Source organism: Oncorhynchus mykiss, chromosome 10 (assembly GCF_013265735.2).
Source record: "Oncorhynchus mykiss isolate Arlee chromosome 10, USDA_OmykA_1.1, whole genome shotgun sequence".
Classification (NCBI taxonomy): Eukaryota; Metazoa; Chordata; class Actinopteri; order Salmoniformes; family Salmonidae; genus Oncorhynchus; species Oncorhynchus mykiss.
The window spans coordinates 9867676-9884299 of NC_048574.1; the positions used below are offsets into that span (position 1 = coordinate 9867676).

At 45.2% G+C, this 16624-nt stretch overlaps 1 protein-coding gene across 4 annotated transcripts in view; it reads right to left on the reverse strand.

The window, feature by feature from the left end:
* LOC110534842 (actin-binding LIM protein 3) overlaps positions 1-16624 on the reverse strand; it is a 122038-nt gene that overhangs the window by 48132 nt on the left and 57282 nt on the right. For all 4 annotated transcript variants that reach the window (XM_036989672.1, XM_036989673.1, XM_036989671.1 and 1 more), the window contains exons 3-5: positions 6580-6763; positions 2010-2122; positions 455-581 (exon numbers count right to left, since the gene is read on the reverse strand). In XM_036989672.1, the coding sequence (XP_036845567.1) occupies positions 455-581; positions 2010-2122; positions 6580-6763 (424 nt within the window). The remainder of the gene's footprint in view (positions 1-454; positions 582-2009; positions 2123-6579; positions 6764-16624) is intronic.

Sequence of the window (16624 nt, forward strand, 5' to 3'; positions counted from 1 at the left end):
GTACTATACTACTACTATACTACTAGTACTACTACTATACTACTAGTACTATACCACGGCTACTACCACCATACTAATACCATACTACTATACTACCACAATACTACTACCGCCATACCACTACTACTACCACTATACTACTACTATATTACTACTACTACCACTATACTACTACTATGCTATTATACTACTAGTACTATACCACTACTACTACCACTATACTACTACTATACTAATTGTACTATACCACTACTACTACCACTATACTATTACTATACTACCTAGTGCTATACCACTACTACTACCACTATACTACTAGTACGATACCATTACTACTATACAACTACTACTATTATATAAGTACTACTACTACTACTACTACTATACTACTAGTACTATGCTACTACTACTACTACTATACTGGTATTGTGATGTCACCACAGAGGTCACCTACTTGCTGATGTACTCCCCGGTCAGCACAGTGCCACAGGTCTGACACTTGAAGCAGCTGACATGCCACTGCTTCTCCAGGGCCAGGAGAGACTGGCCATGTTTGATCTCCTCCTTACAGCCTGCACAGTCTGGGAAGGAGGTAGAGCAAGAAAGAGACAGAGAGAGAGAGAGAACAGAGAGAACAGCGAATGAAAATAGAAGAGGACAAGAGGGGGCAAAATCCTACTCCTCCTCCCCAGAGAGAGTGATGGAGAGTCCTACTCCTCCCCCCAGAGAGAGTGATGGAGAGTCCTAGTCCCCCCCCAGAGAGAAGGATGGAGAGTCCCACTCCCCCCCCCCCAGAGAGAGTGATGGAGAGTCCCACTCCTCCCCCCCAGAGAGAGTGATGGAGAGTCCTACTCCCCCCCCCCCAGGGAGAGTGATGGAGAGTCCTACTCCCCCCCAGAGAGAGTGATGGAGAGTCCTACTCCTCCCCCCCAGAGAGAAGGATGGAGAGTCCTACTCCTCCTCCCCAGAGAGAGTGATGGAGAGTCCTACTCCCCCCCCCAGAGAGAGGGATGGAGAGTCCTACTCCCCCCCCAGAGAGAGGGATGGTGAGTCCTACTCCCCCCCAGAGAGAGGGATGGAGAGTCCTACTCCTCCCCCCAGAGAGAGTGATGGAGAGTCCTACTCCCCCCCCCCCCCCCCCCCCCAGGGAGAGTGATGGAGAGTCCTACTCCTCCTCCCCAGAGAGAGTGATGGAGAGTCCTACTCCCCACCCCCCCAGAGAGAGTGATGGAGAGTCCTACTCCCCCCCCCCCCAGAGAGAGGGATGGAGAGTCCTACTCCCCCCCAGAGAGAGTGATGGAGAGTCCTACTCCTCCTCCAGAGAGAGTGATGGAGAGTCCTACTCCCCCCCCCCCCCAAGAGAGAGTGATGGAGTGTCCTACTCCCCCCCCCCCCCCCAGAGAGAGTGATGGAGAGTCCTACTCCCCCTCCAGAGAGAGTGATGGAGAGTCCTACTGATCTGAGAACTGTGGAGTGCTTCAGCCTTGTCCTATGGGACCATCACTGTGCTGAGTGAGGATTGTGATGTGACTTTAGTTGAGGTCCTGTGGTATAGATCCATTTCCCGGCCGTGTCATGTTGTGCGTCCAGTACGGATTTAGATGTTTTTTTGTTTGTTTACCTAGCCGTGGATATGATCACATCCAACTTCAAATGCAGCTCATGCAAATTAACAGAACACATAATTAGACAGTTATATCATCTACAACATCTCAGATGTCATCAGACTATTGGTTACCTAGGAAGCTAGCAAGCCAGCGAGGTAAAATATCTGAAATAGAGCTTTGTAAAGCCAGGAGAATAATAGACTTGTAGAACATAGCTATAGCCGTCAGTCAGTGTGTTTTCATGGTCCCAACATCAGCGTTAAATATCTGCTACGGAGCTTTTTGATGTCGAGATGTCGAGACGTTCCAGTAATGCAGGCGGAACGTTCCAGTAATTACCGGAACGTGACGTTTGATGGTTAACAGAGAAGGAGCACGTGACCCTCTGATCTAGAGACTTACGGCTGGGTCCGTGGATCTTGACCGGCGCGTTGCTGACTAGCGAATGGGAGCACTGCTGACAGACACACTTCTTCCCACAGAAGGTCACCCTGTCTCCGATAGGGAAAGGCTTTCTGAAAAACAAGCCACAGGAAGACATCAGACATGTATTCTGCTCAACCCGAAGCCTCACAGTAGACACAATAACACTGTATGTACACTGTGTGTAATGGTAGCTGTGTGTTATTTTACACAACTACACATTTTGTGTTTTGTAATTAAATGTGTTTACCACATAAATGTGGTAAAATGCCCAAAATTCATTCCTCCGAAATTCCTCCAGTAGGTTTATATAATTTACATGTGGCGCCACATTGAAACATGCCACAAAGTCAATCAGTGACAGTGGAATCTAACTACGGAGGCAGAGAAGGGAGAACTGCAGCACAGCAGTACGGTTCTATACAGCCATTCAGGAAATGTTCTCTAACGTATCGCTAGCTAACTGCCCCAGTCTGAGACTAAAGATGATTTGTTGTGATTGACATGGTTATTTATACAAGCAATGGGATTCTATTATGTGTAGACAACGTTTCTGAAAAATCTTTTGAGCCGGGGGGCACTTCATTTGGTCAAGGAGGGCAAGTCTCCTTAGTAGCACATGAGAGAGTGAGATGACATCAGAGGCCTGGCCTCTATTCTACTCACATTAATACCGATTAGAGTGCAACTCTCCATGCAGACGCACACACACACACACACACACACACACACACACACACACACACACAGTGGGTTTCCGTGGTAATATCCAGTGACAGGAAGGAAGGCTCATAGACATGATGGGCCTGTGGACAGATACTGTGTCCTGCTACATAGCAAGCAGGCAGACAGGCAGGCAGGGGGATATCTGCTTGGACACAGCAGCTTAACTGGGCCAGCAGGGGTGATCTTCAAGCTGAATATTGAAACCAACATATCGGCTGTGTGCCAAATGACAACCAATTCCCTACATAGTGCACTACTTGTGACCAGGACCCTTAGGCCCATTTGGGGTATGGACACAGATGCTGTTTTAAAATTATATATATATATTTAACTAGGCATGTCAGTTAAGAACAAATTCTTGTTTACAATGACGGCCTACACCGGCCAAGCGCTAACGACGCTGGCCCAATTGCGCGCCGACCCTACAGGACTCCCAATCATGGCCGGATGTGATACAGCCTGGAATCAAACCAGGGTCTGTAGTGTAGTCTCTTGCACTGAGATGCAGTGCCTTAGACCGCCGCGCCACTCGGGAGCCCATGCTAAAGAGGAGGCAGTGTGTTATGAACAATAGATAGTAGTGTTAAACATTCTTCTGTCAGCAACACAGCATAGCCCTCCCTGCATATTGAGGTTTGGGAGAAGTCGGGGTGATCTGTGGTGGATGAGGAGTGTTTTAAGTGTGCTGACTACTGACTGCCCGGAACAGAATGTGTGCTGCTCTCCCACCATCAGAAGCTATGAGTCAGCATCTCTAGCAGGACAGGCAGCGATGGCAGGACCATCTGCGGTAAAGATTTGTGGCCCTTAAACCTGGACGACTCAGTACCAGCAGTCAATATAATGCATTGCTTCCCCAGACAACGGATGGGGTTATATTCTCTATGACTTTGCAGATCACTGTCAAGCATCTTCCCAAATGACATCTCATAGGAGACATAACTCCAAACTCCGTCAGGTCAGCATATAATAAATAGTATTAGAAGACAGGGAACTATAAATTGCAAAATACATGAATTAAAAATACATGAATTAACATACACATCTGTGCATAATGGGATATAAGCACGGTCATGTAAGCAGTAGCGCTATCAGCCTATCAAGGCCCTCGGTGTAGAGGTTACTGTGGGTCAGACTCTAAACCCAACCCAGCCCTGGTGCCACCTGCTAGAAGGAATAGAAGGAACTGTTCTCATGATGTTCTCAAGAAACAGACCAGTAGAGAAGGAACTGTTCTCATGATGTTCTCAAGAAACAGACCAGTAGAGAAGGAACTGTTCTCATGATGTTCTCAAGAAACAGACCAGTAGAGAAGGAACTGTTCTCATGATGTTCTCAAGAAACAGACCAGTAGAGAAGGAACTGTTCTCATGATGTTCTCAAGAAACAGACCAGTAGAGAAGGAACTGTTCTCATGATGTTCTCAAGAAACAGACCAGTAGAGAAGGAACTGTTCTCATGATGTTCTCAAGAAACAGACCAGTAGAGAAGGAACTGTTCTCATGATGTTCTCAAGAAACAGACCAGTAGAGAAGGAACTGTTCTCATGATGTTCTCAAGAAACAGACCAGTAGAGAAGGAACTGTTCTCATGATGTTCTCAAGAAACAGACCAGTAGAGAAGGAACTGTTCTCATGATGTTCTCAAGAAACAGACCAGTAGAGAAGGAACTGTTCTCATGATGTTCTCAAGAAACAGACCAGTAGAGAAGGAACTGTTCTCATGATGTTCTCAAGAAACAGACCAGTAGAGAAGGAACTGTTCTCATGATGTTCTCAAGAAACAGACCAGTAGAGAAGGAACTGTTCTCATGATGTTCTCAAGAAACAGACCAGTAGAGAAGGAACTGTTCTCATGATGTTCTCAAGAAACAGACCAGTAGAGAAGGAACTGTTCTCATGATGTTCTCAAGAAACAGACCAGTAGAGAAGGAACTGTTCTCATGATGTTCTCAAGAAACAGACCAGTAGAGAAGGAACTGTTCTCATGATATTCTCAAGAAACAGACCAGTAGAGAAGGAACTGTTCTCATGATGTTCTCAAGAAACAGACCAGTAGAGAAGGAACTGTTCTCATGATGTTCTCAAGAAACAGACCAGTAGAGAAGGAACTGTTCTCATGATGTTCTCAAGAAACAGACCAGTAGAGAAGGAACTGTTCTCATGATGTTCTCAAGAAACAGACCAGTAGAGAAGGAACTGTTCTCATGATGTTCTCAAGAAACAGACCAGTAGAGAAGGAACTGTTCTCATGATATTCTCAAGAAACAGACCAGTAGAGAAGGAACTGTTCTCATGATGTTCTCAAGAAACAGACCAGTAGAGAAGGAACTGTTCTCATGATGTTCTCAAGAAACAGACCAGTAGAGAAGGAACTGTTCTCATGATGTTCTCAAGAAACAGACCAGTAGAGAAGGAACTGTTCTCATAATGTTCTCAAGAAACAGACCAGTAGAGAAGGAACCGTTCTCATGATGTTCTCAAGAAACAGACCAGTAGAGAAGGAACCGTTCTCATGGCACCCTCACCTCTACTGCCCCCACCACACTGACAGACTGAAACTCTTCAATCACTCTCTAAAAGACTGTGAAACAGTGACAGTAAACCTCACAATCAGACGGAGGAGGGCTTTCGACATTGTAATTCCTCAGAGCGCCTATTGGTAACTGACAAAATAAAGGAAACACCAACATAAAGAGTCTTAATAGGGCGGTGGTCCACCGCCAACCAGAACAGCTTCCGTGCACCTTGGCATAGATTCAAGTGTCTGGAACTCTATTGGAGGGATGCAAGACCATTCTTCCACGAGAAATTCCATCATTTGATGGTGGTGTAAAAACGCTGTCTCAGGCGACGCTCCAGAATCTCCCATACGTTTTCACTTGGTTTGAGATCTGGTGACTGAGACGGCCATGGCATTTGGTTTACATCGTTATCTTGCTCATCAAACCATTCAGTGACCACCCCTGTGGATGAGGGCATTGTCATCTTATGGGGGCATAGCCATGGTAGCCAAATTAATAGCCTGCCCAGCATTTTTATACATGATTCTAAGCATGATGGGAGGATAATTGCTTAATTACCTCAGGAACCACACCTGTGTGGAAGCACCTGCTTTCCATTCAATGTACTTTGTATCCATCATCCCTCACGTGTTTCCATTGTTTTTGCAGTTACCTGTAGATTCTCAACATGACAAGTAGAAACAGGAGGCTGTCCTTTTCCCTTCTCTCAAGACAACTTCTCTCCTCACTGAACTGTTCCTTCTCTTGGAAGATACCATGAAACATCTGATCGTTTGATCTGATGATCATGTCTTTGTTCTCTGAATATACCTGCATTCTCGTCGTAATTTAACACCTGCCTGCCTCCCAATAAAACAAATCATTCACTAATTGTTGCCTCCATGGCCAAGTCAATCATTAATTCAAACATATATACATCCCAACGTTGTCCTCTCAGTCGTGTGCTTTTGACATGGCACTTACACTGAGAGATATGCATTAACTGGCTAGTGATGATCAATGTAGTGGATATGTGTGTGTGTGTGTGTGTGTGTGTGTGTGTGTGTGTGTAGTGTGTGTGTGTGTGTGTGTGTGTGTGTGTGGTGTGTGTGTGTGTAGTGTGTGTGTGTGTGGTGTGTGTGTAGTGTGTGTGTGTGTGTGTGTGTGTGTGTGTGTGTAGTGTGTGTGTGTGTGTGTGTGTGTGTGTGTGTGTGTGTGTAGTGTGTAGTGTGTGTGTAGTGTGTGTGTGTGTGTGTGTGTGTGTGTGTGTGTAGTGTGTGTGTGTGTGTATGTGTGTATGTGTGGCCTCGCAGTACCTACCTGCACATGCTGCAAACAAAACACTTGGGGTGGTAGGTACGCCCCAGCGCAGAGACCACCTCCCCTGTGATGAAGTCTCCACAGCTGTCACACTTGGTGCCATAGAGGCGCTGGTAGTCCTCTGTACAGATGTACTCTCTTCCCTTCTGGAAGAAGCCTGAACGGGCCAGGTCACAGCCACACACTGGAGACACACAGAGACACACAGAGACACACAGGTGAGATATTAACGTCGCTGGTCTAGAGTTAATGAAGAAAAGAGTAGAACAGACGTGAGATATTAACATCGCTGGTCTAGAGTTAGTGAAGAAAAGAGTAGAACAGGTTCTTAATCAGGCTGTATATATATATATATATATACACAACAGAGGAAAAGGGAACAACAACAATGTAATGTAACTGGTAATCAAAAAGATGGTCTCAACAGTACAGAGCAATATGGGCTAATGGCCTCCGTTGGAAATAGCATGAACACACAACATGCTTGAACAAGCAGTGTTCCTCAGCCAGAGGTTTTATGGGTCAGACAGTGTCATGAAGTGTTTGATTAGGGCTTGAGTGAATTGTGACTGTCACATTTCAACCACGACATGTCATCTCTTTGGTAAACATGGGTAGCGTGTGTGTATGTGTGTGCGTGTGCGTGTGTATGTGTGTGTGTGTGTGTGTGTGTGTGTGTATGTGTATGTGTGTGTGCGTGTGTGTGTGTGTGTGTGTGTGTGTGTGTGTGTGTGTGTGTGTGTCACTACGGTACATTATATAAGCCCGGCCTGTGTGACCCATGACCCCTATAAAGTCAAAGGTTAAATACTATAACCCATACATGAGGATTTTGAAAAGTGGATATATATCATGTGTGCTCCCGCTCCTGATCCCCGGGATCGTCCTTTTGGTTGGAGTCCTGCGGCTGGAGCCGAACCCGCCGGGGAGGGGGTACCGTCACGGATGCTCTCTCCAAGGCGCTCTAGGTCGCCATGCTCCCGCGTCTCAGCCGGACTGACAGGTTTTCGGTCCGCTCCTGATCCCCAGGATCGTCTTTTTGGTCTGCGTCCTGCGGCTAAAGCCGTGCGTCGGGGAGAGGGTACTATCACGTGTGCTCCCTCTCTGGCTTCTAGGTCACCAGGCTGCTCGTTATGGCGCGCACCTGTCACCATCGTTACGCGCACCTGCGCATCATCAGACTCACCTGGACTCCATCACTTCCCTGATTACCTTCCCTAATATATATATATATATGTTTCTCCCTTTGGTTCCTTCCCCAGGCGTCATTGTTTCTGTTCCTGTGTCATGTCTATGTGCTGGTTAGTGTTTATTGCTTTGGTTTATGTTTGTTATATTAAAACTCTTATTCACTGAACTCTCAGCGCACATCGTTACAATATAATAATCACAACCACACTGTATAATCACATTAACCCAACTGTGGACATGTAGATGCTCATTAACAGTGCTAATGCTGTAACTCAAACCACAGTGTGCATGTTTTTAAAAAAAGAAGCTAACTGGCTTTAGATCCAGCTGAGTGTGACAGTACCTGAGGCAAAGTGTTTAGTAGCCTAGCTTGGTAGAAAGCACCTCACACTAAATCATCACACAGGAGGCTGCCGCTGACAGAGAATTACCATTATGAGACATGGACAGAGATACATACATGCTATCTCTCCAAATGGCTAAAAGCCTTTCAAACCTATTAGTGAATGAACAGCATGATCATTTTGAATAAAGCAATCAAAGGAGACAGATATTCTATTCTAGCAGGTTTTGATCATTCCCTTAGTAGTCAACAAATCAAATCAAATGTATTTATATAGCCCTTCGTACATCAGCTGATATCTCAAAGTGCTGTACAGAAACCCAGCCTAAAACCCCAAACAGCAAGCAATGCAGGTGTAGAAGCACGGTGGCTAGGAAAAACTCCCTAGAAAGGCCAAAACCTAGGAAGTAACCTAGAGAGGAACCAGGCTATGAGGGGTGGCCAGTCCTCTTCTGGCTGTGCCGGGTGGAGATTATAACAGAACATGGCCAAGATGTTCAAATGTTCATAAATGACCAGCATGGTCAGATAATAGGTCTGGGACAGGTAGCACGTCCGGTGAACAGGTCAGGATTCCCTAGCCGCAGGCAGAACAGTTGAAACTGGAGCAAGTGATGTAGAGAGAGTCAGAGTATGAGTCGAGTCAGAGTATGAGTCGAGTCAGAGTATGAGTCGAGTCAGAGTATGAGTCGAGTCAGAGTATGAATAGAGTCAGAGTATGAGTCGAGTCAGAGTATGAATAGAGTCAGAGTATGAGTCGAGTCAGAGTATGAGTCGAGTCAGAGTATGAGTCGAGTCAGAGTATGAGTAGAGTCAGAGTATGAGTAGAGTCAGAGTATGAATAGAGCCAGAGTATGAGTAGAGTCAGAGTATGAATAGAGTCAGAGTATGAGTAGAGTCAGAGTAGAGTATGAGAGAGTCTGAGTATGAGCAGAATCAGAGTATGAATAGAGTCAGAGTATGACAGGATTTAGATTATGAATAGAGTCAGAGCATGAGCAGAGTCAGAGTATGAATAGAGTCAGAATATGAGTATGAGTAGAGTCAGAGTATGAGTAGAGTCAGAGTATGAGCAGTCAGAGTATGAGTAGAGTATGAGTAGAGTCAGAGTATGAATAGAGTCAGAGTATGAGTAGATTTAGAGTATGCGTAGATTTAGAGTATGAGTAGAGTCAGAGTAGAGTCAGAGTATGAATAGTCAGACTGGTAGTGTAGCTAGACACCATAATGAGTGATGCTCAGTGTTGCTCCAGTGTCTGTAGGCAGCGGTCGTGCAGAGGGCTTGACTGAGACTCTGAGGAGGAACAGGAACAATCGCAGGTACAGCACCCCCAACCCCCACCTGCCCCTCACAGGAGGAGTGAAACACGATTCTGTTCGCTGCTCGCTCCAATAACACCGGCTGACAACAACACTCTGCAGCATGGACAGGACACACACATCCACCTGGGGCGCCTCGCTACACACGCTGCCAGTCAGGGAGACAGCCACAGTGTGTGTGGGTGAGATCAGGGAAGAGCAATTTAACCACACTGGCCCTGGCCTCATTTTAACTTCAACACATTGTATGTATGATTCATGGGTACCACCTCTCCCACCCACATTGAGGACATTTGAACGAAGCACTAAAGAACACAGCTGGTGTTATTTCTACCAGCCATGGAAACAAACTGAAATGAAAATGAATCAATTACATGAAAAGAAATCAAATGAAAATGAATCAATTACATGAAAAGAAATCAAATGAAAATGAATCAATTACATGAAAAGAAATCAAATGAAAATGAATCAATTACATGAAAAGAAATCAAATGAAAACGAATCAATTACATGAAAAGAAATCAAATGAAAATGAATCAATTACATGAAAAGAAATCAAATGAAAATGAAACAATTGAACCTAAAGAAAGGGATATGTGAGCTAAAACAATGGATGATTTTGCACAACTGAGATTCTGTTACCATCACCCCCCCCCCCCCCCCCCCGCCCCCAGTGAAGACATCTAGAACAGGGTTTGTCAAACACTAGCACTGCACAGCTGATTCAAATCATCCACGTTGGCTCTTTGAATCAGCGGCGTAGTGCTAGTGCAAAACAACCAAAACGAGTTCCAGAACCCAGTTTGGGATACCCTGATCTGGACCATAGAAAATACAAGCATGTAGCAGCCGACATCTGGAGACTATCAACAGTACTACAGTCAGTTACACTATTCCTCTAATTATACGAACACACTGACTCCTCTTTGTCTCACTGATCAACCTCACTGAGATCAAAGAGCCTGAGCCCCAGCCAGCGAAACAAATCACTGGCCATTCATGACCAGAGAAAAATCCTTTGAAAGGCTAGCGGTGACATCTGCACACCCTACAGTTTATTCTCTCTATCTGGCCCAATGAATAATTAAGTTAGTCCATAAATAAATCAAAATAAAGACCACACTGCCTGCTGCTACCGTCTCCACGCCAAACGGATGCCAGCTCAGCCAGGAGAGGACCAGATGGGGGAGGAGGAGGAAGATGGGAGAGAGATTGTATTTATCAACAGCCAACAGACACAATTCAAATTTTCACACCGCAGGACAGACCTGACAGCCCCCCTCCACTCCACTCCTCTCCTCCCATCCCTTGGTAATGGCATGGCACGCAATTAGTCTTGATGGCCTTCTCAGTGGACCCAGGGATGGGCAGTTTTCTATGCATATGAAACTTATTATTGAGTATTCTGAGTATTTTGTGATTTGAATTACACTGAACTACACTCCAATGTATTTTCAAAATACAAAATACTTTTCTATGCCTTTTTATATAGCGGTTCACATTTTTTAAAATCAGAAGTCTGATAGCATTATGGTGTGATAAAAGTGTCTGCTAAATTAATTCAATATTAATGTATATGTAAAAATTAACAATTGCAAAGCATGCTGAGTATTATTCTAATGCGATCCACCCTGAAGAAATGCAGCGCTATTGGCAGACGAGCCTCACCAGGACCAGATAAGGAATGGTTGCCACCCCCCTGCATCCTCTGAGAAGAGAGAGAGATTTCTCTAGAAAGACACAAACCCTCCAACCCAAAAAGGCTGTGGGGTTGATGGTATCCTCAATGAAATGATGAAATATACAGACCACAAATTCCAATTGGCAATACTCAAACTCTTTAACATCATCCTTAGCTCTGGCATCTTCCACAATATTTGGAACCAAGGACTGATCACCCCAAGTAGACAAAGTTGACCCCAATAACTACCGTGGGATATGTGTCAAAAGCAACCTTGGGAAAATCCTCTGCATTATCATAAACAGCAGACATTTCCTCAGTGAAAACAATGTACTGAACAAATGTCAAATTGTCTTTTTACCAAATTACCGTACAACAGACCATGTATTCACCCTGCACACCATAATTGACAAACAAACAAACCAAAACAAAGGCAGTCTTCTCATGCTTTGTTGATTTCATTAAATCTTTTGACTCAATTTGGCATGAGGGTCTGCTATACAAATTGATGGAAAGTGGTGTTGGGGGAAAAATATACAACATTATAAAATCCATGTACACAAACAGTGTTTGGTTAAAATGTGCATTTTCTTTTTGAAAAAACAACAACATTTCTTTTAATTTCACTTTTGTATATTATCTACTTCACTTGCTTTGGCAATGTTAGCATATGTTTCCCAAGCCAATAAAGCGCCTTGAATTGAATTGAGAGAAAGATAAAGAGAAAGAGAGAGAGATACAGAGAGAGAGAGAGAGAGAGAGAGATACAGAGATACAGAGAGAGAGAGAGATACAGAGATACAGAGAGAGAGAGAGATATACAGAGATACAGAGAGAGAGAGATACAGAGAGAGAGAGAGAGAGAGATACAGAGATACAGAGAGATAGAGAGATACAGAGATACAGAGAGAGAGAGAGAGAGAGATACAGAGATACAGAGAGAGAGAGAGAGAGATACAGAGATACAGAGAGAGAGAGAGAGAGATACAGAGATACAGAGAGAGAGAGAGAGAGAGATACAGAGATACAGAGAGAGAGAGAGAGAGAGATACAGAGAAACAGAGAGAGAGAGAGAGATACAGAGATACAGAGAGAGAGAGAGAGAGATACAGAGATACAGAGAGAGAGAGAGAGAGATACAGAGATACACAGAGAGAGAGAGAGATACAGAGAAACAGAGAGAGAGAGAGAGATACAGAGATACAGAGAGAGAGAGCTGATGGGGAATCTAATACTGATCCAGGAGCAGTTATTTCTATGGTATAGGAGCTGCTTCCTGACTACTGTAGCTCCAGATACGAGCTGTTACTGTGCTCGAGGCCTGCAAGTACAGGCCAGATACAAACGGATAAATAGAGTTTCATTAGTGACACTGTGAAAACACTCAGACAGAATGATTAACACAATACCACAGGGGAAAGAGGGAAAGGTGGAGAGAGGGACAGAGGGAGAGAGGTGGAGAGAGGGAGAGAGGGAGAGAGGTGGAGAGAGGGAGAGAGGGACAGAGAGGGAAAGGTGGAGCGAGGGAGAGAGGGAGAGAAAGAGGGATAGGTGTAGAGAGGGAGAGAAAAAGGGATAGAGAGGTGGAGAGGGACAGAGGGAAAGGTGGAGCGAGGGAGAGAGAGGTGGAGAGGGAGAAAGGTGGAGCGAGGGATAGAAAGAGGGATAGGTGTAGAGAGGGACAGAGAGGGAAAGGGAGAAATTTGTATTTATTTTACCTCTATTTAACTAGGTAAGAAGAGGGAGGGAGAGAGAGGTGGAGAGGGACAGAGGGAGAGAAAGAGGGATAGGTGTAGAGAGGGAGAGAAAAAGGGATAGAGAGGTGGAGAGGGACAGGTGGAGCGAGGGATAGGTGTAAAGAGGGACAGAGAGAATTTTTTATTTATTTTACCTTTATTTAACTAGGTAAGAACAAATTCTTATTTTCAATGACGGCCTAGGAACAGTGGGTTAACTGCCTGTTCAGGGGCAGAACGACAGATTTGTACCCAGTCAGGTCGGGGGTTTGAAATTGCAACCTTCCGGTTCCTAGTCCAACGCTCTAACCACTAGGCTACCCTGCCGCCCCGAGAAAGAGGGAGAGAGGGAGAGAAAGAGGGATAGGTGTAGAAAGGGACAGAGAGAGAGGTGGAGAGGGACAGAGAGGGAAAGAGAGAGAGAGGGGGAGAGAGCCAACATAGTTCACAGAGCCCCAGGACAGCAACTCAATTAAACCCAACCAAATCATGAGAAAACAAAAAGATTATTACTTGACACATTGGAAATAATTAACAAAAAAAAACTGAGCAAACTAGAATGCTATTTGGCCCTAAACAGAGAGTACACAGTGTCAGAATACCTGACCACTGTGACTGACCCAAACGTAAAGAAAGCTTTGACTATGTACAGACTCAGTGAGCATAGCCTTGCTATTGAGAAAGGCCGCCGTAGGCAGACATGGCTCTCAAGAGAAAACAGGCTATGTGCTCACTGCCCACAAAATGAGGTGGAAACTGAGCTGCACTTCCTAATCTCCTGCCAAATGTATTAGAGACACACACTTCACTCAGATTACACAAATCCACAAAGAATTAGAAAAAAATCAAATTTGATAAACTATCTACTGGGTGAAATACCACAGTGTGCCATCACAGCAGCAAGATGTGTGACCTGTTGCAAGAAAAGAAAAGGGCAACCAGTGAAGAACAAGAAAAGGGCAACCAGTGAAGAACAAACACCATATTTATTTTTACTTTTGTACTTTAACTATTTGCATATCGTTACAACACTGTATATAGACATATGACATTTAAAATGTCTTCATTCTTTTGGAACTTGTGTGAGTGTAATGTTCACTGTTAACTTTTTGTCTACCTCACTTGCTTTGGCAATGTAAACATATGTTTCCCATGCCAATAAAGTCCTTGAATTGAATTGATAGAGGAGAGAGGAGGGGGGGGGGGGGGGGGGGGGGGGGGGGGGGGGGGGGGGGGGGGGAGGGGGAGGAGGGGGCAGTTTGGAAAGAGAGAGATCCAGGGGTCTACATTTATATTTGTGTTGACAATGAAAATCATCAGTCATCTAGTCAGCCTAGGAGAGTAAATAGTCATCTACTCAGCCTAGGAGACTAGTCAGTCATCTACTCAGCCTAGGAGAGTAAACAGTCATCTACTCAGCCTAGGAGAGTAAACAGTCATCTAGTCAGCCTAGGAGAGTAGACAGTTATCTAGTCAGCCTAGGAGAGTAAACAGTCATCTAGTCAGCCTAGGAGAGTAGACAGTTATCAAGTCAGCCTAGGAGAGTAAACAGTCATCTACTCAGCCTAGGAGAGTAAACAGTCATCTACTCAGCCTAGGAGACTAGTCAGTCATCTACTCAGCCTAGGAGACTAGTTTGTCATCTACTCAGCCTAGGAGAGTAAATAGTCATCTACTCAGCCTAGGAGAGTAAACAGTCACCTAGTCAGCCTAGGAGAGTAAACAGTCATCAGGTCAGCCTAGGAGAGTAAACAGTCATCTACTCAGCCTAGAAGACTAGTCAGTCATCTACTCAGCCTAGGAGACTAGTCGGTCATCTACTCACCCTAGGAGACTAGTCAGTCATCTACTCATTCTAGGAGACTAGTCAGTCATCTACTCAGCCTAGGAGAGTAATCAGTCATCTACTCAGCCTAGAAGACTAGTCAGTCATCTACTCAGCCTAGGAGACTTTTCAGTCATCTACTCAGCCTAGAAGACTAGTCAGTCATCTACTCAGCCTAGGAGACTAGTCAGTCATCTACTCAGCCTAGAAGACTAGTCAGTCATCTACTCAGCCTAGAAGACTAGTCAGTCATCTACTCAGCCTAGGAGACTAGTCAGTCATCTACTCAGCCTAGGAGACTAGTCAGTCATCTACTCAGCCTAGGGGAGTAAACAGTCATCTACTCAGCCTAGGAGAGCAGCTACAGACTAGTGGTGGTGTTCTGGGTTGAGTGCATTTTACATGTACACCCTTCAGCAGATGCTCTTATCTAGAGCCCCTTAATGTAGTATCTACAGCCCCTTATAGTAGTATCTACAGCCCCTTACAGTAGTATCTACAGCCCCTTACAGTAGTATCTACAGCCCCTTACAGTAGTATCTACAGCCCCTTACAGTAGTATCTACAGCCCCTTACAGTAGTATCTACAGCCCCTTACAGTAGTATCTACAGCCCCTTACAATAGTATCTACAGCCCCTTATAGTAGTACCTACAGCCCCTTACAGTAGTATCTACAGCCCCTTACAGTAGTATCTACAGCCCCTTATAGTAGTATCTACAGCCCCTTTACAGTAGTATCTACAGCCCCTTACAGTAGTATCTACAGCCCCTTTACAGTAGTATCTACAGCCCCTTACAGTAGTATCTACAGCCCCTTACAGTAGTATCTACAGCCCCTTTACAGTAGTATCTACAGCCCCTTACAGTAGTATCTACAGCCCCTTACAGTAGTATCTACAGCCCCTTACAGTAGTATCTACAGCCCCTTACAGTAGTATCTACAGCCCCTTTACAGTAGTATCTACAGCCCCTTACAGTAGTATCTACAGCCCCTTACAGTAGTATCTACAGCCCCTTTACAGTAGTATCTACAGCCCCTTACAATAGTATCTACAGCCCTTTACAGTAGTGAGTGCATTCATGTTCACATTTATTTTAGTACTGGTCCCCTGTGGGAATCAAACACATAAAAGTGTTGCAAGGTCTATAGGCACGATCTCTCCTCCACATTATTCCTCTCCTGTCGCCGCCCAGCCGTGGCTGAAATGCCAGCCTGACCTTTCATTGGGTGTGTGAGAGCCATGCCGCCTGCCACGGCTAATTTAGTTCCCCCTGCCTCCTCTCCTCCGCTGCCTGACGTCAGATAATCCCTTTGATCTGTGTTTGACTCAGGATGTTGTAGAAGTATGTGGGAAACCAAACCAGTCAGCACTGAGGGAGGGAGGAAGGGAGGGAGGGAGGGGGAGAGAGAGAGAGAGAGAGAGAGAGAGGGTGAAGAAGTAGAGAGAGGTAGAGGGGTAGAGAGGGAGAATAAGTAGAGAGGGGTAGAGAGGGAGAGAGAGAGGGAGAGAGAGAGGGAGGTAGAGACGGAGAGAGGGGGAGAGAGGGGAAGAGAGAGGGGGGTAGAGAGGGAGAAGAGGGGGAGAGAGAGAGAGGGGGGAGAGAGAGAGAGGGGGAGAGAGAGAGAGAGAGAGAGAGAGGGTCAGTTCCCATGTTCACATTTTTTACTCATTTTATTTTATTTAACCCTTCTTTTACCAGGTAAGTTGACTGAGAACACATTCTCATTTACAGCAACGACCTGGGGAATAGTTACAGGGGAGAGGAATGAGCCAGTTGGAAGCTGGGGATGATTAGGGGGCCGTGATGGAATTTAGCCAGGACACCAGGGTTAACACCCCTACTCTTACATACCATGGGATCTTTTAGTGACCACGGAGAGTCAGGACACCCGTTTAACATCCCATCTGAAAGACTACACTGCGGCATTAGAATCTTTATTTTGACC